This window comes from Anarrhichthys ocellatus, unplaced genomic scaffold, assembly GCF_004355925.1.
Source record: "Anarrhichthys ocellatus isolate YVR2014 unplaced genomic scaffold, GSC_Weel_1.0 scaffold44, whole genome shotgun sequence".
In the NCBI taxonomy this organism is placed as follows: Eukaryota; Metazoa; Chordata; class Actinopteri; order Perciformes; family Anarhichadidae; genus Anarrhichthys; species Anarrhichthys ocellatus.
Genome location: NW_022280074.1, coordinates 1,101,239 through 1,123,889, shown reverse-complemented (window position 1 = coordinate 1,123,889; position 22,651 = coordinate 1,101,239). Strand labels below are relative to the sequence as shown.

Genomic DNA, 22,651 nt, shown 5'->3' with positions numbered 1-22,651 from the left:
CAGTGCCTTCAAAGCTTTCTTCTATGCTTCTCCTGACTGGTAATAATACTCAGCAAACTTTTCATAACTATGTTTTGGAAATGTTCTGTTGCCTTCATGATGTCAAAATTATTATCATTATTGTTATTATAATGTATGCCAGGAGGGTCATGCGGCTAGTCGCGTGCCTGAGTCTGTGAGTGAGTGAGTGAGTGAGCTTGCACCTCTGTGTCTGTCCACGGCTAATCTTGCATTCTGCTGCAGCAAACTGCTCAACATTTTGGGTTGGTTGCCAGTTATTGGCCGCATGCTCAAGGACCCGTCGTGGTTGCAGTGACTCACACTTTCTCAAAAAACATCTTTTATTGACTGTTTAATACGGCCATTGACTGCCTGCTGGCTCCTCCCTCACAACTCTAAACCCCCACCGGGCAGTACGGGCAGCTAGTTATTGTTTTGGCTATGTGTGTGTTTGGCTAACAGCTACCAGTACACACACTGCTGAGTCAGCACTGCCACTCAGCTGCTGCTATACGACCACTTCGAGCCGATAACTCGCACACATTGCTGCTTGTTTTTTGAGTTTTGAAATGAAGTGTGTTTTAAGACGCGATTAGACGAGCAGTCAGCCAATGATCGGTTGCATTGATATAGCAGTGGTCGGTGCAGACACACCTGGCCGAGATTTGCTCTCTACAGAGTTCACCTTTCTAGCTTAACTGTATTTCTGATGTGGCATTTTAAACTAATGAGTACGTTTTCAATCTGCGAAGGTCCATACAACAAAAAGTCTGTTTTATAAATCTGTAATTCATATTTCAGTATACACACTCAACATGCTTCAGGGAACTCACCAGGTGCACAGAGGTGTACAAAACAGGAGAGCTGAAACCGAGCTATAGATCAGTTCTCCACATTTCTTATGTTTAAACTTCATCTACTGTCTGTTTACCGCTAAATTATAACGTCAGATTTACTTGAAACAACACAAAAATCTGTGGTTCTGATCAACAGCTGGGACGGATATGGTCAATTTCTTCCCACACCTCTTCTCCACATTTCTGACTGGAGCTGACACCAAACTTTGACATTTACTGCTGGTTATTCAGACGGCTCAATGGAACAGACCTGGAAACATCGACTCGTCACATCATGATACTCCAGCTCTTCTCGCTCGTCTTGTATGCCGGCTTACCTGCACGGTCGGCCTTCAAAGTGTCCCAGACGTTGCAGTTGAAATCGTCGTAGCCGGCCAGCAGTAGGCGGCCGCTCTTGGAGAACGCCACAGAGGTGATCCCACAGATGATGTTGTCGTGTGAGTAAACCATCAACTCCTGGTCGGCACGCAGGTCAAACAGCCGGCAGGTAGCGTCGTCTGAGCCCGTGGCAAAGGCATTGCCATTAGGGAAGAACTGCAACAAAGGGAGATTTTTCATGTTGATACTTGTGTGCATACATCCTTTACTTCTGAGTGATAGATGAAAAAATATTCGAATGACTGTATTTTGTTAATGAATTGAACCTGCCCTCAAGGACCTGAGATTTGCTCCGATAGACCCGACTTGGACACGCCAAGAAAGATTTGAGACCTGACACCCTCCTATGATTCATATGTAACATCTAAAGGAGAGTTTGCGTGTGCAGCCTTACGCAGATAGCGTTGATGTCCGACTCGTGGCCAGTGAAGGTCTGTCGGCACATTCCTTCTCTGATGTCCCAGAGCTTGGCCGAGGCATCGCAGGCCCCAGACACAAACAGCCTGGTGTCGGGCGCCAGAGAGAGACTCATTACATCACCGGTGTGACCGGCAAATGTAGTCGTCTGCTGACCGGTCTCAATGTCCCACAGAGCGCTGCGAGAAAGCAGAAGAAACGGTCAAATTAAGGGATGGGTATGGCTAGGACTAGTCCTATTGGTTCTTTTCCATGACACACTAATTGCTTTTTAATATATTATTATTAGAAAAAGATAGAATTTGAATTTACTTGTGTTTATTTTGTTTCTAGAGCAGCAAAAGTAATGCTTACAACACTAAATTCACTATATAAAGACAATAATATCTCACTGGAAACAATTCTAAAATGTCAATAAAATAGATAATATCGCTGACAACCCAGGATTGAGTTGAGTCTAGAAAGAATGAAGAACCAGACATCAGTCATCACTGCCTGCAGGTACCGACGGTAGACAAGATGGCTGCTTTGTCTCAGCCAGCAGATACGTTTACAAGAATTTGCCAAATTTTAAGATACGTGGCAAACAATGCTAAACAGTTAGACTACATACAGACAGCTTTGGTTTTAGCTTGTTTGTAGCAATTCGCTATTAGCCGAGCTAGCGCACTGTGCTTCTATAAGACATATATAATAAACTGCTGACAGAGCAGATTGAAATATCGCTTTTCTACTTGTTTACACCCGTTTAAAAAGTATCAGTATTGGCTTCTACTCTCAAAGGTTTTGTTGCACAGACAGTAACGAGTTTACTTGTTTTCAACTCAAGTAATCTTCGGCGGCCTCTCTGCTGCCTGGCGACTTCGCTCTGTGTGTGTGTGTGTGTGTGTAGGAGCCCCGACGTAGAGAGCTAGATAGGCTGCAGCTTCATAATAAATTAGTACAGATAAAACAACATCAGAGTTTATCAATACCACAGTATTAAATCATTTAGCACCTTTGCCTGTTTAATACCGGTTTCCAGTAACCATGCCAAGTCAAATTACAGTTTTATTAAATTATATTAAACTGTTGATTTTAGTTGGGTTCTAGTTTGTGTAGTATTGGGTTGCATTGGCTGCAGTATCATAACTCACCAGGTGGTGTCTCCAGAGCTGGTGACGATCTGGTTGTCATCCAGGAAGCGACAGCAGGACAGGTAACCTGACAGTAATCAAACACACCGACTGAATAACTCATTCGTGATAGACTGTCTTCTTCATAGTATTAAGAAGTAGAGGCTTCAGGTCTTTACCGTCTGCACAGAGGAAGAAGTTATATTCCAAATTATCATCACACCCTCAGAGAATTCATTGTGGGCTGAGTTTGGGAAGTGGAGGAGAAGAATTGACTAATTCACTCCCAGGAACAGAAAGGAAAGCTGGAGGATATCTCCCGGTGCATGACTGGCTTCCATAATTCATCCTAATTCATCTTTTACTCGCTGGCAGAGTGTGCGTACGCCTCCCTATAGCAAGAACTAAAATGCTGACACACTTCCTGCATCATGTGACGCTGATCAGATGAATGCTCCTTGCCTAAGAGCTCAACACTTTCATTAGTTTGAGCTGGGACACGGCTCGAACAACTCCTGTTTTTAATGGAGAAAGACAACATGTGACCGGAATCTCTGGGATATGAATAGAACTGGGCTTAAAACAACATCAATATCAGACATCAATCACAGAATGACTTTGATTATTGGATATTATTTCCTCATCACATAAATGAAGAGACAATTTGAAACTTGTGTGGAAAGCAACCTTCTCTGTAGTGTCACTGCTAAGCTAAGACTGCTGGGTGCTAATGGCAATTCAGTGCTCCTGAAGGTTCCAAATCTTACTGTACTGATGGATCTGACCTTCAAAACATCCTGGGACTGATGGGTAAATGAGTTCGCGTTAGCGGATGTGTCCGGCCTACCTGTGTGTCCGGCCAGCTCGCGGCTGACGCGCACGTTTCCCTCGCGGGTCTTCAGGTTGTAGATGGAGCAGATGTTGTCCAGGCCTCCACAGGCAACATAGTTCCCAGAAGGGGCATAGGCGCACGTCATTACCCAGGAGGAGCGCAGCGGGATGGCGTGGACCTGGAAGAGACGAGGAAGATTCAATATTAGATTGCATGCAGTGACAGATGGGCAAGAGAGAGAGAGAGCGAGAGACAGAGGGAGGGAGAGAGACATGTGACAGGGTTGGTCCGCAATATTATCTTAACCTTTCAAGGGCACAACACAGACTATAAATAGCATTACTTGGCACCCTCAAACACTCGTGAATTATGTTATTATGAACTCGGCACTCTTTGTCAACCTAAATGAAAGTAACTTCCAGAGAAGGGGGAGTAATGAGTAATGAGCATTGCTTAAGCTTTGATTAGCAGGTAAAGAGAATGAATGACCACGTTGAGATTGTTTCAGTTCTTAAGAAATGTTTTTTGTTTTTACCTTGTTCGTGGTGTAGCTGTCCCAAATAATGAGCTTGCCATCCTGGGAGGCGCTGACCAAAAGCCTGAAGAAGAGGAAGATAGTTTAAACTATAGAACAATTCAATGACCAGTCCACTGCCCATTTTGAATAGTTTCACATCCAAAAATGGCAATTCTGCAATGGATATGTTCATGTATATATTGGTACTCAGTTTCTGTCATCTCTGTCCTTCAGTAATGCAAATAACAGTGATTGATAGACACTAAATGGTAGGGTATGGCTGCTTGAATATTTAAATAAAATGTTGTTGTGAGCATACTTCAACTTTCTTTGAAACAGAGAACAAAAACTGCAAAAGCCACAACGGTGAATTAAAACAAACGTGAAACGACTAATGGACATGCACGACGCTGCATGGTAATGAATATAAAAGCTTTTAATCCAGCACCTGTATACCAGATAAATATGTCACGGCATTATTTTTAAAGCTGCTGCTGCATCAACAGAGTATTCCACAGAACGCACAGTGCTAATCCTAATACGGACTGATACAGAGAGAGGAATTCTATTACACTATCGAGTACTTTCAAGATCGCGTATTCACTTTCAATGTTTCATGTGCCTCAAACCTGCAAAGTCTGTGTGGGAAGCACAGTTATTCTAATAGGAACCGTTACTAACCCTGCTTTGCATTCTAGAGACGGCTCTCGGGTACGTCTGTGACCGTGCTCCGCTATCTGGGGTGAATCCAACAAGAGTAACCACAGTGACAGTCCCAAAACACACAGGACCAGGAGAAGGAGTGAACACACCAAGGCCTGCTGGGACTACGCAAATCTTAACTACCGCGCTCGAATGTGCACACGCCGGCTGATAATAAGCCAGGGACAGAAGGGCCTGTGCTGGGAATTATAGTCTGAAAGCAGAGCATCAACTTCCTGGTCTTAAAATGATCAGATTAAACTCAAATAATCAAAAGATGATGTCAAAAGCAGGAAAATGTATAAATTAGGCTCCTTTTTGCAATGCCAGCGAGAGAGTAAGTGTGTGTGTGTGTGTCAGCTAGGAGACAATGATGCGCTCACTCTTTCGTCAGAACAGAGCTCCGACAACATGGTTGGGAACAGACGCCCAATGTTTGGAAAAGCTGTGATTTATGAATTCACAACCAGTTTGTGTTGCTCGTCACTCATCAGGTCTGTTTGAGTAACTGTGATGCCGTCGAGTGACTTAATCAAACACAAGCAGAGGAGCGTGTGCTCAGCCGGAGCTCTGTTCAGCTTAAGTTAGGGTGGGGTTATACGGCCAAAATCTGGATAACGATATATAGATATATATACACATACATACATAAAGTATATAGCATGATTTCTGGTGAGTCAATAAATAGTCTATATGAAATAACCCCACCGTGAGGACTATACAAAAATAGACTTATGTAAATTAAGTACTTGACAAATGTAAAGTTATGAGTATTTTCTCTTGTCACTAAGAAATTTGTGCAAATTGAACGTAACAGTTTCAAATGAAATTAAAGAGAAAAATGAATAATTATTTCCAGCTGTACACTATGTTTACATGCATGCACACAAATACAGAGTAATCACATTAATACAATAGTTTGGTATAACCTACACTGGGGTGTGCCCATGAGCGGCATTATTATCAATTCAAGATTTGAGTTAGTATGTGCTTGTCATTATGAATTTAGACAACGTAATTGTGTATCTCGATAAATGAGTTCATCACGACACGACTCCATTGAAAGATAAATATTGAAATATCGCTCAGCCTTAGCTTAAGTGAATAGCGGCAAAAGAAAATCATAAGATGAAGCCACAATTTCACATACTTAGTGAGTACTTCAAATAAACATTCATTTGAAAAGTATCTTAATTCTACACCTTAGAAACACAAGGTAAATATGCTGTATTACATCAGCAAAGCCAAACAACCGACAACAACAAACTAAACTAGCTGTGGTTATGACTCACTGATTTCATGTAGATCCAAGTTATCTAGTGCAATGGTCGTCATCCAGCCTCCCGCTCATGTCGCCAATACCAACAACTATTGTCCCAAATTTTAGTAAATAGCTCACTTTGTCCAACCAGAAAGAAAACGTTTTGTGAAGACCACACAAGAACCATTTCGGTCGATGCGTTCAGCCTCTTTGCTCTCCACCTGTATTCATCCAACGCCTGCTTGAATGTGATTGGTCAATACTACACTTCTGAGATTCATAAAACGCTGGCATTAAGTTGCTTGTGAAGGGGTTTAACCAACAAGATGATCAGCAGTAACCCTAAATTTGAGCTACAGATTTTTTTATTATAATAGTACAACTACAAAGCTTTGCCTTTTACAGGCATTTACCAATTTATAAGATAACGATTTTTGGTACATCAGAGTACAACACCCTGAACATTTAACTCAATATACATTAACGGTTTACGAGGGGAAGTTGAACTTCTTTCTCAAACTGTTGGGAACCGACCACTGAATCCTAGCAGTGTCTCCATGGGGCTAAAAATAGCAGACCGAGCTGTGACTATGGGTCAAAACATCTCCGTGCGACCTTTCTGGGCGGCTGAATCTCAGCAGGTAGTCTAATAAATACCCCAACTCCTCCAGGAGGTCAAACATTAACGGATGAAACAAACAAACAAACAAACAGTGGGCAAACACAGGGGTAGACTTCTTCTTAGCTACACGACTGGAAGGATGATGAGGTGACATAGCAGTTCTGTAACGGTCTCTCTGTGGACTGACGCACAGCAGCACCGCAGTGATTAACTTGTTGGCTGCTGAGGTGAGAGGTGTGCGCTCCTCTAGGGGGAAAGGCGTTCTATGTGAAGAACGGAGTGTTGCTTCATCTTCCTTGGCTATCTCGCCTCAACACAGCTCTAACAAAAGGCTGACTCCATTTTGAGTATTTTCCCTACCCACATACCCCACCCCCAATGCACACAAACACAGCACGCACACACACGCACGCACGCACGCACACGCACACACACACACACACACGCACACACGCACGCACGCACGCACACGCACACGCACACACACACACACACACACACACACACACACACAACACACAGTAGACACACTCACAGATAGAGCGACTGATGCGTGCCCAATGCGCATTCAACAAAAAATGCATTACCTATTGTGCATGTGCACAAATATCCTGCTTTTTGCAACACTGAGTATATGTTAATGTGATAGATCGCTTTGTACAAATGTCAAGAGTGGGCTATTGTAGAACGTCGTGGTTAGACGAGGACCCTCGGGAGAAGGGACGAGCACAAAGACGGTCAAGCTTGCTTTTATACTCATTTCCTGTATTTAAGTGAGGGGGGGCTGATGGGATGAAATATATTTAGTTAATGGACAGAACGGAGTTGAATGGGATTACCTTGAGTCAGTGCCCCAGTGCATGGCATAGATTTTAGCCAGATGCCCCCTCAGTGTCCGTCTAGTGCGCATCTGAATTCTGCCAACAGGGTCGATGTTAGCTGTGATCTGAGAAGATAAAGAAGAGAGAAAGAGTAACTTTGAGACGGCTGTGTAGTTTACTACTATATGCACTCAAACTTTAAGAAAAACAAAAAAATAATGCAGTCTTCAATCATAAACACCCGCATTCAAACATTAAAGCTGATTTTAGTACATTTTACAATATAGTCAAAAAAGTGGAAATCATGTCATTAATAATTATTCATCCATCCATCCATCCATCCATCCACCCATCCATATATGTAAATATCTTACCTGAGACAGGGTAGCATCCGCACACGCTTTCCTGGCATCCTGAAACACAACAACCCACACTTTTTGAGTACCACCCAATAAACCAAATTATGTTTACAGCAGAATGTACAAAAAAAAAAAAAGTATAGTGTCAGTACTGGTCATACAATTTGCCCCGTGTAGAACTCGTCTCTGTCACAAACTGATATTATAATGTGGTTCAAAAGCCAGAGGGCTCTGAGGCTCCTTCATTACTAAATCAATGTCAAAAATGAAAAAATAAATATATAGTTGTGTGATCTCAGCTGAAGTGCATTGTAGCAATAATAGCACCCATTTAAAAAATAAAATAAACGTCATTCTGCAATTATGGAGCAATACAAGTCAGAAAAATGACGGCATTTAAACTCTGCATCACAGCAGGTAAGATGAAATCTCATTAGGCTGCATTTCACTACAGTGATGTAAATAGAAACCCTGTCTGGGCTTTAGCAGACAATCATACATTTATAATGTCAACATGGAGAGGCATCAATATAGGAAGCTCCTCGGTGAAAGATCTGCTTTCATCAAACACCAGTTTGAAATATCGGTCTCTCGAGCGACATCCGTGGATTTGTGAACTAATGGAACAAAATAAAGTCAGATTTGAGGACTTTGAGGCCTTACTCTGATCTGGTTCTTGAGCTGCTCAGCCTCCTGGCGTAGCTGATCCAGTTCACTCATTTTCCTCTGCTAATGGTGTGCTTCGCTCCGCCGCCTAGACTCTTGCTGATCTGGGGAGACAAGAAACGAGAAGCTCAACACACACACAACATACTGCTCATCAAGTCATTTATACTGTGAACTTCTGGTACTCTGGATGCAGCCCGAGTATCACACAGCGCCTCCTGAATCCAGACAGAAGTTACAGCAAGTCACAACTGTCCCACACGTTCCGGACGAGACTCAAGACTCGTCCTTGCCAGCTTCAAGCCGTTACCTAGCAACAAGCACTCGGCAGCTACTCTGGGTTTAAGAGAACATTTTTGAAGACGATGTTGAATTTCTTCTCTCTTCCCCTCACAAACAATAGCAAACCCTTGGGCAGAGATTAGGCCACACTAAGCAGCTGATAACCATTACTCAACAGCCAAGGCAAAAAACAAATAATTAAAGAATCCACTCGGCTGTAAGGGAGCAACACGTACCCCTTTACTGGCAAAAGAAGCAAGGATTAGGAGTCCAGATATGGAGGAAGCAGAGAGGCGCTACAAGAGACCAGCTCTGGTTCAGTTGCTCTACTGGAACCCCGAAGAGCTCGGACGGCGGGTGAAGTTTGACAAGGCTGTCAATGCTCTGGCCTCTGGACTCTAAGCCATCCTCCAATGTCATCCCTGTAATCCTGGGACACAGTTGATTCAGCTCCTCCAGCCAAATCCGGTTAAGACAAAACCTGCTGATGATCCTAAAAGCAGCGGCTATCCTGCTGACCTCAATCCTCTGGTTGACACTCTTAGCACCGACACTTTCACTCTCCGTAGAAAGAAGACAAGGAAAAATACTATTGGAACCATTATGAACTCTGGTGTGTTGGTCACTGAAGGAATACACAGCGTCAGCACCATTACTACTAGAAGTGCCTGTGGACGTCTCCGTAAGTCAGTAAACCTTCAACGTTCATTTAAACGGTTAACTGCAGGATGATTGATATTGTCAGTGACCCCCATCCAGTGACAATAAGTTCAGGAACCGTCTTCCTTTGATACTCTCTTCTCTTACTCATTTTTAAGACAAACTACTCACAACTCTTTCTAAAACTAAATGTCCTTATAGAAAACTAAAAGTAACATCACAGCCCTTCTGTCAAATACAAGCCAACTTCAGCACCGTTAGTTCTGCAAACACCAGCTTACCTCCCTGTCTCGATACGAGTCCTTTGTCTTGGGGAGTGTTGAGACCTTCTGAATGAACACCTTATCCTTCAAGCACCTGACATCGCAGCAGCTCCCCCGTCACCTGATTGGCCAGCGCCGCTAACTGGGTCTGCATCTAAGCAAGGCGCCATAACACGTAATCTTGGTGATAAAAACATCTCACGGTAATATCACAGGCTAGTTTCTTGTCTTCTCTGTAACAGCCCGCTGATTAAGAGGTAATGTAACCTACCGGTGCCCTTTTCAACAAAAGACATCAACTGGTCAACAGAGTCATGGAGTCTGAAAGCATCGGTAACACCTGAACATTTGCAAAAAGGTGTGTTGGGCCGAGGATATGTTCCACCGATTGATGAAGGTTACGGTGATTCACAGACACTGATACGTATGAATGTTTTAGTGTCCAAATGTGTTCGTTGTAAACACTCTGTTGTCCTGATATTTTCGTCCAGCTCTCCCATAAACGTACTTGATCTTGGGGTCGTGTGTTCCCGTGGCCCAGGAACTATGGGGGTGGAGTCTGCTGAATGGTCACAAGCAGCTACAACATGTGAACCGCATCCATTCGGTCTGCAAGCAAGCGCTGGTTGTCCCGGCTTTAAACGGTCGAAGCTCGACATTAAGCTTCGGACAAGTAGCGGAGATGTTTTTAATTGCACGATAGCCAAACTTACCTGTCCTAAAAATGGAAAAAGTAGGCTCATTTATAAATAAATCAACAGAGATTTGGACAACTGGTGAAACATATTAAAAAGATAAAGGGGGAGAAAAACAGATTGTTTTCCTTTTTTTTCTGGTTATTTTTGTGCATAAAAACGAAATACTGTAATTAAACATTTTTGGGGGGCATTAGTAGTTTAAATTATTATTATTATTATTATTATTATTATTATTATTATTATTATAAGCTGCTTAGAGCTAGTGTTAGGAAGTTAAACAGGTCACAATTCCCTCTCTAATATCTTTTTTATTTTGCTGTGAAAATGTCTCCTTCAAACAACTGTATTTAACAAGGTTCTTCACCAAAACTACAAGATTACATTTGAACAATGTAATTTACCTTCACCCAAAACTCATGATCAATACTCAGTTTAAACGCACCAAAATGTAACTGAACGGAATCCCTGTACGTTAGTTATTAGCTCCGTTAGAAGCAGGACGGTGCTCCGCGCTGTAGGCAGATGAAAAATACATTTAGTTGCAAAAAGTCTGAATCAATAACTGCGAGATGTCTACGATCCCTCTACACGAGTGAAGGCTTGATGTCCTTCCTGGTAATGCCCTGACGGGCCTGTGCTGCAGCCATCTTCACTTTGTTCTTATTTAAGGGACTTTGTGTCTTCACTTCTGGTTCAAACAAGAGAAACACATGATCAGCTGGGCTGAGGTCAGGTGATCAATGTAGCCCGTCAAGAACATTCCACGGTTTGGTCCTCAAAAAGCTCATCCAAAATGAGGTTAATTTCCGACTGCTTTGTATAAATGAATTGCATATATTTCTGCTTTACTTATCGCTCAAAAATAACAGATTCTCTAAAATGCAACATTTCCAAAAACAAGTTAATGTCTAATTGATGAAATGTAGCGATTTGAAGAATAAAGAACGTCTACTGAGAAGGAAACATAATAAGGCAGCAAGTCGTTACTGGCAATTAGTCTTAGAGGTGTGATTTAGAGAAGTCTTTCTCCCTTGTGCTGCTGGTGGGAGTGTTGAAACCACTGGCAGCCCAGCACATACAGCCTCCACTGCACTGCCTTCTCTCTCTGCCAGCTATTTTTAGAGAGCTGGTGGGGGAGGCGGGGGCAGCAGACTTCACATTTTCCAGCCACTCCTATCAGCTCCGACATCTCGAGCACAACACAGTGACAAGGAGAGAGGAAGTGTAATTTGACTCCACACACTAGCACACTTCATTGGTATTTCTCCTTCCTGAATAGCAGCGATCATGCGAGCGCCATTTATTTTCTACAGCACACGGACGTTTCAGTGGGCTGGGTGGGCGTCTTAAACCAGAGAACGTTTCTACAGACGTTTGGTTATACGGGGCACAGGACGAGAAGACTAATCTCTACAGAAATGAATTTCAAATAAAAAGGACTGAAAATTAAGAGCTGTGCATTTGTGAATTTTAGATTGTTTAACCCTTTTTAAAAATAGTAACTTGCATTAAATGTTAGGAGGTAAATATGGGAATGAATATAAAGTAAAAAAGAACATTTTAAATGATTATTTTTAGGTTCAGAAACCATAAATGTGCAGCGTTATGGAAAAGAACAAGACTTAACAGACGATCTGTCCAATCACATACTGCACTGCTCACCTGATTAGCACCATAACCATCAAAAGACATCTGATAACTAGACTGAGGACACTTAAAACATCAAATATCTGAATAATATTCAATGAATTTAATAAAAAAACAATGATGGCTAAATAGATACAGGTGTGAAAGGATATAAATCACATGATGGGTTGGACAGTAGATTTTTGGGGAAGACTAGAGGCTCCACCCTGATGACATTAAGGAGTGGGGTAGGCAGTGAGATGTTCTGGTGCACAAGAGGATAGAGAGGCAAGAGAGGCGAGTTGGAGGACAGAGCCAGATTAAACTAATGAGAGTGAACAAGCAGAGGACAATTGGGAGGGGAGCTGCTCATTAACCCTTTAGTGAAGAGGAGCGAGGCTCGGTTAGCTTCTGAGCGTCGACGACTGAGCAGAGGCGGCCTACGCTTGCTTGGCCCTGTGTTTTTTGGCCTTCCCAAAATATAGCTTTGCTCCTCTGGTACTCAGCCAGATACTCTGTACAAATGAGCACGTACAGCATGCAGCACTGTACATATTGTACAGGGAGTCAGCAAAGGAAATGCAGCACAACATAATGCAGTCCAGTACAATAAGCCTGCAATAATCGTAACGTATAAACAAAATGACACACTACAGTTGCAATATTCTGATGATGTATGAGACGTGATAGACAAGTATGGCAGACAAAAATCAAATGATAATTGTCAGTCACGGGGTCATCACTAGCCCCTCGAGTACAAAGCCACTTTAAAGTTGCTGCACTGTATTTTTAGGTTAGACTCACACTCAGAGATGTTGTCGTACCATGTAATGAAAAACAAGTCCTGACTACCGTGCGTCTCCTTTATACTGCAGAATGAGCAGGCTGACAATACACATTAAGGACCCTATAACATCCTTCTACAAAGCCCAAAATGTGTCTTCCATGGACACAAAGCCTGGATTGTATTGTAAGATGTGTCAAGCGGTTAGTAAGTGACCGAATCATTGATGGCAAAGGATTGCGAGTAGGGCCGATACAGGCGAGATATTCAATGGAGTAATAATTGCGCCCTCCTGCTTGGACACCATCTGCCCCGCCCCTCGCCTTCATGAGGGTCGCATCTCGTTACTGATCGTTCCTACTCACTCACTTCTCTGTGGGATCTTATATTCTAGAGCAGAGGTAGCCAACACGGTGCCCGCGGGCACCCTGTCGCCCGCAGGGACCACGTGAGTCGCCCGCGAGACATGTTCTAAAAATAGCACTAGTCACCATTGGAGCTCCGTCTAAAATTGTAGTTGCTGTTCTTTTTTAATCAAAAACGCTTGCATTGGTGTAGATTTTAAAGTGACAATATTTCTTGTCATAAGAGAGTTGGGTACCCGGAGGCGCACGGCGGACAGCCAGGACGAGGTCGCCGCACCGCACTAGGTTTTCAGGTTCCGAATCGCGGGCGCTTCCCGTTGGCGCCAGACGCGCGCCGCGAGCGCACCCCGTCGTCAGGTCCGTAAATCCTCGGAACAGGCCGCGGGGCAACAACTCAGGGGTGGCGGGGGTAGAGGCGAGGCGAGGCAACGCAATCCGACCGAAAAGGCCCATACTAGAGGTTTGAACGCGGGCGCCCGAAGACGCTCGCGCGCCTCGGAGGGTTGGATCCCCCGCCAGGCTATAGACGAGACTGGTTACTAGCTTCTTCGTGGAGAAAAAGGTACCGTTGGGAAAAGCTGGTGTCGGTGACAACAGACGGTGCTCCCGCGATGACGGGCCGGCATGCGGCTTCATTGCGTAATGCAAAGGTGACCCAGACTTCCCAAAATGTCTACATTACCACTGGATCATTCACCAGCAGGCGCTATGTGCAAAAGTGACCGTCTTTAATCATGTGATGATACAAAAATATCAGAGATGTGATACCTCTGACTTTCAAATGTTGAAACAGATTAACAGAAATAAAAGTTGCATGTTTTTAAATATGTATGTGTAGCTATACCATCATTGTTGTGGAAATCATTATTAATAATTATTGTGAGGAATAATTAACTGACATGTGATCAAACAGTCTCTTCACACATATTATTATTATTAAAAGGTGATCTGTGCAACTTTGTTATTCAAGAAGTTTGTATCAAACAAGTAGTCCTTCGTACTACTCGGACCCTTGAAGTAGCTCTCAGTTTAAAAAAGGTTGGTGACCCCTGTTCTAGAGCTTTAGAGTGGCATTAAGGTTGTGGCTGATCTGCTGTTCCTACAGTCTGTGCGAGGTACAGATGGGTATGTATTAGACTGTTTTTTTGTAGAGAGACTTTCAGTGGCTGGCTGTGGCAGTGCTCCGCTATGGATCATCTGTGTCAGCATGCTGCCTCCACCTTAGTGCGAGCGCGTAGCCTCTCGAAGCAGGCGTTTCCTTTTTAAGGGTGTTTCCTTAGATGTGCTCGACTCTCTCTCTCTCTTCCTTTGTCAAAACATTCAGCGGATGTGGCGACAGCGCGCACACTTTACAAATACACTCGCTCTGTGGTTTCTGCTACTTCCATTGCACTCGTCGGTGTCCGTCCAGGCTTTTGTACCGGGCTATGCAATCAGCTGCGTTACAATAGCAGGTTGCACAGGACATCCTGACAGGCAGGCTTATGCTAACAGACAAATGGGAGGGATGAAATCAGGAAGGAGGGCGGTGGATCGGCAGGAGGCGCTGTGTGTGTGTGGTGCTGCTGCAACACCAGAGGATCGGCTGGCACTTCACACTAAACTAGGTCAGTCTGGCTTAGATTAGGCCGAGCCCACCACACTGGTAAACAAATAATCAAAACTGACTGATGACTAGAAGCTGAGCGTACAGAGTGTAGATGCCACGCAGGGCTGTGCGAGGGAGACGAGCTGGTCACTGCAATAACTCAGAGCAGCATACATGGAAATGAAACAACTAACTCCATCAGACATGTATTATAAGGCGTTTTTTCAGGGCTTATTTTGGACTTGCAGTTGTGATAAATTCTGCCACACAGACAACCGAGGTGCCAATATGCACAGAAACCTTAAAAGCCATGAAAAACGGCAGATCGCTCTAACACTCTTATGCCGGGCTTACAATGAGACTGCACTTTCAGGTCTTGATGCAACCGGAAAGGCTTTTAGAAAAGCACTCTGTCTGGAGAGAAACCATCTCACTTCTTCTTCTCTCCATCCATCCGTCTAAAGAAAAGTCTCTGCAATATTTAAAAGCATTCTCCCACCGCTGTGCCCTCCCAATTTGAGTTGGGCTAACCCCTATTGTGCTCAAAAGCCTCCAGTCCAACCGATAGTGACGCTGACTAGCTCCAACTACCAAAACAAAAAGATCAGTCAAAGTAACATCAAAATGTACAACTAGTAGTGTATATCAGACGCTGCCCTGATCCATTTGTGATGGCTTGTTTTGGCTCAATAATGCCCAATCCATTCCTTGTTTGTTTTTTTAGGGGGACCACACCTCTGAACTTTTGCTGTTGGTCATTTCTCGCACTAAATGTGCGCTGTGAAGCTGGTCGATGTAGAAAAGAAAGGTACAACAATCTGATCATATTTGCCCATATTGCCCACTAATGTGGGCAATATGAAAGAACTAGGTAATAAACTATATTAACTTATGTCAGTTCACATTTACCACATTTAAAGCGATCCAATTTTGAAAGTTTTGACAAGTGCAAAAAACAGATGCGAGATGATACTGCAAGTGCATTTGTCCGGTTGGTGGGTGGGAGTCCAACTAAGTGCTGTGAGGAAGTGGTGCATGGTAAATGTAGCTGAAACACAACCAGGTCACATAGAAGGCAGGAACAAGGGAGCTGATGATGCAGTACAAGGAGACAGAAGGGGGATCGCTCCTGGACATTTCTTAAAAGCCACATCCAGTCTTACTCTCTCCATTCTCTGTCATTCTCTCCAACACACTTTCTATGGTTCTCCACCAAACAGGAGGCCTCTACAGCACCATGGAGGAGGTCAAACCGTACTCCCCCTCTCCGGCTAGCATCACAATGAATTAACATCTTGTGAAATGTTTTAATGATGCTGTTCCAAAATACAAGTTCCAATACCAATATCTAACTGTACAATGCATGCTGGCTCCGATGAGTTACTTTCCATTATTTGACAATCCAAAACTATTGCTTTATATACGTTTACTGCAGTATTTTCAAAAATACAACTACATGGGTACATCTAGGCTGAAAACAAACACCCACTTTCTTAAACATTTAGGTAGAGGCAGAACAACAATTATAGTGAAGTAACTGGAATATTTAATCAGCTGAGTGTGATGATTAGCACTGTGACACGTACTGGCCACTCCTAATGTCATACAGCAGGCAACTAAATGTGGATTATTCCTTTAACCACAGTCTGAGGAGTAGGTGGGTTTCAAATCCTTATGGGTCTTAAGAAGAACGGCTGAACTGAAAATGAATAGCCTCGGGCCCCACAACCCATTTTGCTCCGTTGAAAGTGGAGCAAAATCCCGGGGCTACAAATGAGTATGCATAAACTGACACAGTTCTGTTCATGATGTTCCACTGAATTTGGGTGTACAATTCATTTGAGGGGTGGAAAAAGAAACAGTACAGTTCAGCATTTTCTAACATGAAGAGGCTGCCTTTACCGTTGCCCTGAATAGTTTTGGGGCGAATGTGGTACGTTCCATTCTGGTGTATACTCTACCAGAAAGATAGTTTAATTTTTCAGCTGTTTGTGGCAAGACATATTTTGGCCCCTGAAATATCCCAACAGGACAAACACGGGCCCAGAAGAAGGACACATGCACTAACTAACAGTTTCAGTCAGTTGAAGCCTCATAGATGAGGAGGGGTGAAGGGCTTTAGAAAAAGAAACACATTTCATAGGACACACTGAAGCTGTATGCGTGACACAAAAACCTTTCCACATCAGCGGACTTGGAGCCAGGGGCAATAAGTGTATGGTGAAACCCTTGCATTTCCTGAACAACAGTCACTTTACCTAAAAGTTCAAGAAAAAAAACACATACTATCAATTACACAGTGCACAGCAACCTTGCTTCTGTTACTGAACATATGCTAATTTGTTTTGCCTCTTTATGTAATGTTTAATCAGCTCACGGTTAGGTGCATTGGTGACTAATTCTGATATAAACATAAAAAAAGACATGTTTGTGTACGTCTGCCATGCAAACATCCTTTACACTTAGATCCTTTCCCAGATTAAATCTTAACTTTGTTAAATAAAAATAAACTGACTTGAAATAGGTTTGGGCCTTTGTGCAAACATTACTCAAGCTAGATGTGGAATTTGTGTGAACTGTCCCTTTAACTGGGCACAATTTTGTATGGGCTCCCTCAATGTGGCTGCCAACTGCGGGTATCGTCTGACGATCGGGGACATAACATCAATGGGACCGACAGTGGAGTTTAATTGATTGATTAGTGAAACGTTCCATGATGCGGTGTGCTCTTACTAGACAGGGTGCATTGTTGGTAGAAATAGCAGGCATTAGCTAAATGAAAACAACAAGTATCTGACAATATAATTCAGGATAAGCTGGTCTGTAATACAATCCTCTGAGCAGCCGGGCTCATGCCACACAGACAGGCTCGCACTAATGTGGGCTGATGTTCTGTTAGTATCATGAAAAGCAGTCGCATACATTAACAAAGGTATGTTTTGTGCTTCGGACAGTTGCACAACCAGCTTTTTATACAGATAAATTAATGAGTTAAATTAAAAAGGAAGGGGGGGGGGGGCTAGCCCAAAGCCAAAAGCATGACTTTATTTAAAACATAAAACACACTCCTTTGATTGCATTAATAATCATATCCCTCCCCCCGTGCTTTCTCTCCAAGCTTCCAAGAGAGGAACAAGCCTGTGTGAAGTCACATGACAGCTCGTCCACTAGAGCTGCATTTTGTGATTCAAATCTATCTTCGTTTGAATGATCAGATATCTACTCTTTAAAACCCAGAGATTGATCTTTTAAGAAGCCTTTTTCCCGTGGATGCATGATGAAGCTCAGTGGAATCAAACTATGCCGGGAGTTGCTCTACTGAAGGCACCACCAAGCACACACACTGTTCAAATGTACAGTGCGTGTGTGTGACACTGTACATTTAATAGCACAATTTAACTTTACAGCTAACTTCTTCAACAACAGCTGATCTGCTGTGGGCGCATTGCTGTCTCTCTGTGTTGCTCACTGGCTGCTGACACACATGACGCTGCTCTAACACCAACGAGTCCCACGCCATTTGTAAACATGTGGATTGCACTTAAGCCCGGCCTCGGCCATTTTCAGACTGAGGTTTCTTAATGTAAACATTAATACTTTTAATGCGCACGGTTAAAGGGTCCATTATACAAGTTACAGCATTAGTTCTCCGAGAATATCTTTCCTATCCAAGCAATATTGGTATTGCAACTGAAACATCAGTCATCGAATCTATACTGAAATGTTGTGAATCGGAATCTAATCGACTCATGAAATCAGTGGCGGTATCCATCCCTACATCCCACTCTAATACTGGCCATCTGTCACCGTTATCTCAGGATTGGTCACGTTTTCCCCGTGGCTAAAATGTAAATAAACCTTGGTCTCTAGTCAAAGCAGGGCAGGCGTTGAGGTGCATAGGCAAAGCACTGCTAGGGCTTGTGATGGGCTTTCGTCAGGGCCACACGGTGTCTGAGTGGTGACAGGTCTGTGTGTGGGTCACTAAGCTGCTCTTTTACTTCGACTATTCAAAACAGTGGCTACGACCTGTTGGCCAGTGGTGACAGGCTATTAGCGGTGCAACAGTATGTGTATTCATTCCAAACCCTTTCGTTACAGGATTGGTGCAATCAAACATCAACATGCAACATATTTTCGATACGCCCTGTGAGCCAAACAGCTATTTAGGTCTACTAAAGGGTTGGCAGCGCACCAGTTGTTTTAGTCCCATCAGTTGTAGGAGTGCTGTAGCATGCTAGTCCGCCTAGCCCGGCTAAGTCAACCTCATAAACAATGATTTGTGTCAAACTGTACGCAGACTTCGTTCAAATGAAGTCTGGTATATCAATGGAGACACTCCAAACTATTATTTCAGATGGCATCACCCAAATGTTTCAATTTGCGGAATGAGACAGAAACTGACACGGCAGACTATGACAAAGTTATAACCAATACTAGAGTGTTTATTGGTGCATATATACGTGACCACTCGATTGTAGTCAATATCAATTCAAAGCATATGGTCACTTGTGCATTTCACTCGGTCTGTTGTGATGCCCTGTAGGGGTGGACGGTATAACGGTATAGAAAGCACATTGGTATGAATTTTGACTCTGTCGTGCTGACTGGTAGAGCACAGACATGCACCTTTTGATCGGCTGCCTATCGAAACGGGTTGTTTAAAGGAGATGTTTTTCCAGAAACATAAACTAGATATATGAGAAGGAATTATGACCTGTTTAACTTCCTAACATTAGAAACAAACCAAACCAACAAGCAAACATGTTGTACTAAAGTATTGTAAAAACAGCTTGGGACTTAAGTAAACAGAGTACATATCTGGCAGCAGGGTTGAGTATTGTTAAAACAATTATGATGCCAGTACCAACACCTTAAGTTATACCAATAGAGTACTTAATTCGATACACTTTGTGTGAATGGAAGATCAGTGCGTGTCCCAGTAGCTAGCTAATCGCAGACGCACTGCGCTATGGTCATATAGCGGTTACCGCTGAAACCTACGGTGTGGGGACCATCTCCGGTCCCCACCCCCTCCAGGTAAAAAATGACAACGCTCAGTCATTCACTGCCCCGGTTAACATGTCATGTCATTTTAGATAAGTCAAAGTGGATCCACAACTTCGTTTTTAACTTCAACCCTCTGAATCCCGAGCAGTTTCTGGGTGTTTTTTGCTCCAGTCATATTTTTCTCTCTGTAGCCCTGGTTTTAATTGCAATGTATAAATTCTGCACCTCAATGGAAACCGCACAAACATGGCTAGAAGTACAGAGAACTCAAAAATGTATTTTGTGCAGGATTAACACAATTATATGCCATAAATCATAAAAAAATGCAAGTTTAGTTTCTTCGATAAATCATTTTTACAAGAACTGGCAAACAATGGAATCTGTATATTCAACATTTTTCCAAGTTGCAAGAAGTGTTAACAATGTTTGAAAATATGATGATACATTGAGCTATTTTTACAACCTCTTCCTACAGCCTCTCCTGTCCTCTCCTCAATGCACAATGTTCAGCAGCCTGCAGTTCAATTGAACTTTCACAGATTCTTTGTCACGTGACAGCTGGTCTCAGCTGGAGAAATTATGGCTTCCGAGTTGCGCTGACGAGTGCAACATTTTGCTTTTTACAGGATCTGTTTCAAGCAAACGGTTTATTTTGGGCAACATTTAAAATAAGACATGCAGAATAAAATATTTTTGACAAATATCACAATTTTAAGCTTAGTTTCGGTTGTGTTTTTAGAGGGAAGTGGCCGTCACATATAATGTGGAGGACGGTCTGACAATGATAAACGCTGTAGTTTTGGCAATTCTTTTAAGAATACATGCTTTTCCATCACGCCGGCAGGTTTTGGGGTTGAGAGGGTTAATAAACATTATATGAAATGTCCACTTTTAGTCATAATGTTGAAACTACGGTCCCCAAGTTCTTGCCTACTATGTGAATACATGCTTTGTAAAAGTTGTTGCAAATTCTGGGTTTGTGTTTGTCATAGTTTGTATTGGTTTATGATTTTGCTGTTGGGATCCTTTCCAGCATCATCACCCCGTCACTGAAACACGCAAACTCCACCTTCTGGTGTCGAGGGCCAGACCTCCTGTTTTTATTAGTGTACTGGCATTTCCACCCTGTGCTACATTCACCCACATTTAACAATACACCAAATTTGATTTGGAAAATAGTTTGCTGGAGCCCCAAGCCTTCAACTGGTAATTATGGTTAAAAATAACGTGTGTGTGTGTGTGTTTGTGTGTGCGTGCGCCAAACAGATGTTGAGTGAATATAACTTATACAGCTAGACTAATAATCAGCTCAACGGTATACAGGTCAAACTCAGCTGCCAGCAGATCATTCGACAATAAACTTTGACAGCTTCTGCCTAAGGCGACCTAGCAACAGAAAGCTACAGCAACACAATCTTTAGCCCCACATTTGACGATGGATGTGCAACACCCCTGACGAAACTTCCAGTTGTGTTCAGAGAGAAGCTCCGTGAGTGAAGAGGAAAGGGATTTTGATTGCTAAACTACAAAACACCAGAACTAAGAGTGAAGTAATGAGTGCCATACTGCAGAGGCCACCAGTAGTGGACACGCCGTGACTGATCAGACACAATCAAGAACAAAACCCTTTTTAAAAAGGTCACCGACTCCGCCTTACGTCTTTCAGGAACAAACAGCCCATTTTCCTGAAGGCACACGTTGAGTTAGCTTAGCACCAACGCTACTGGGGTGATTCAAGTATGAGCACCGAAAATCACAACCTTAAACGCAAAGAGCTGTAGTTGATAAAGTCGGTAACAGGACGTCAGTGGTTTGGGGAGAATTTGGCTACTCAAGCATGTTTAGCCACACCTTTTATAACGCCATCAGAAAAAGGGTTGTGACAAACACAGTCTGCAGAGAAACAGAGTGCTGATATCGTAAACCGCACAGAACAGCATAGCCAATAAAGACAGGAAAGTTTATCACCTGATGCAGCACTGGGGCTGCCACGATTAGTGATGATTAATGACGACGACCTGATGTTTTACGCTATTCTTCGATATCATAACGTAGCCTAATTGCTGACGTCAGTCGCTTTGGGCTCCAGTCATTGGTCGGCTGCATCATTAACAACAGATGCAGAGACGAGCCACATTTTATCAATGACGCTACAGTTTAACCACTATGCTACATGAAGAGCAACACACCACAATGATTATTGCATCTTGCATCAAAACAACAATTTAGAAGTTTGGAAATTGTGCTGGCCACACATTACAACTGGTGGTAAATCATGCACTGAAGAATCCAGCTCAAAGCTGAAAACAAAACAAAAACAAAAACAAACAGGCATCCCTGAACACGAGCTAATTCAAGATGGAATACGGAATAGCTCTCACCACATGATCAGCCGCCTGCTAGAGCAGAGGTGGTCCGTTAAAGCAACTCCGTCAGACCCAGAAGTTACATAAAGAGCAAAGACCTCAAACCTGAACAGTGAAGCCTGCTGGAGGAGCTAGAACAAGCTCTTGAGCCCTTTGGGTGCTCCTGTTTATCTCAGTGGGGAGTCACATGAGACCCTCTCTACCTGCACTCATTATCGGACTGAGAAAGTCCACACACAACGCAACCTCTGACAACACCCATGTGCAGGACAGGAAATCTCAACATGGTGGGAGGTTGAGATGGCCTACATCCCCTGGATCCCAGGTTTCAGACACAGGTCTGTGTCTATGCCGGACTCACTGCTTTGGTAGGACTTAGAAGAATCATCCGGCCAGAAGGAGAGTGGGGAGGAGGCACAAAGCCATCAGTCCTTCAGTGAGAACCAAGATTCTCAAGTAGTTTGG

The 22,651-nt window shown here is 43.2% G+C and overlaps 1 protein-coding gene across 2 annotated transcripts in view; it reads right to left on the bottom strand.

Moving 5' to 3' along the window:
* The window catches only part of gnb1a (guanine nucleotide binding protein (G protein), beta polypeptide 1a), a 31,046-nt gene that overhangs the window by 3,587 nt on the left and 4,808 nt on the right, over positions 1 to 22,651 (bottom strand). Inside the window, exons 1-9 of one of the 2 annotated variants that reach the window (XM_031868765.1) lie at positions 9,066 to 10,543; positions 8,545 to 8,651; positions 7,897 to 7,935; positions 7,541 to 7,647; positions 4,135 to 4,198; positions 3,615 to 3,777; positions 2,789 to 2,855; positions 1,630 to 1,831; positions 1,175 to 1,391 (exon numbers count right to left, since the gene is read on the bottom strand). In XM_031868765.1, the coding sequence (XP_031724625.1) occupies positions 1,175 to 1,391; positions 1,630 to 1,831; positions 2,789 to 2,855; positions 3,615 to 3,777; positions 4,135 to 4,198; positions 7,541 to 7,647; positions 7,897 to 7,935; positions 8,545 to 8,601 (916 nt within the window). In that variant the 5' untranslated portion in view covers positions 8,602 to 8,651; positions 9,066 to 10,543. Of the gene's footprint in view, positions 1 to 1,174; positions 1,392 to 1,629; positions 1,832 to 2,788; positions 2,856 to 3,614; positions 3,778 to 4,134; positions 4,199 to 7,540; positions 7,648 to 7,896; positions 7,936 to 8,544; positions 8,652 to 9,065; positions 10,544 to 22,651 lie in introns of those variants that run through there. The other variant, XM_031868764.1, reaches the window with a different exon arrangement.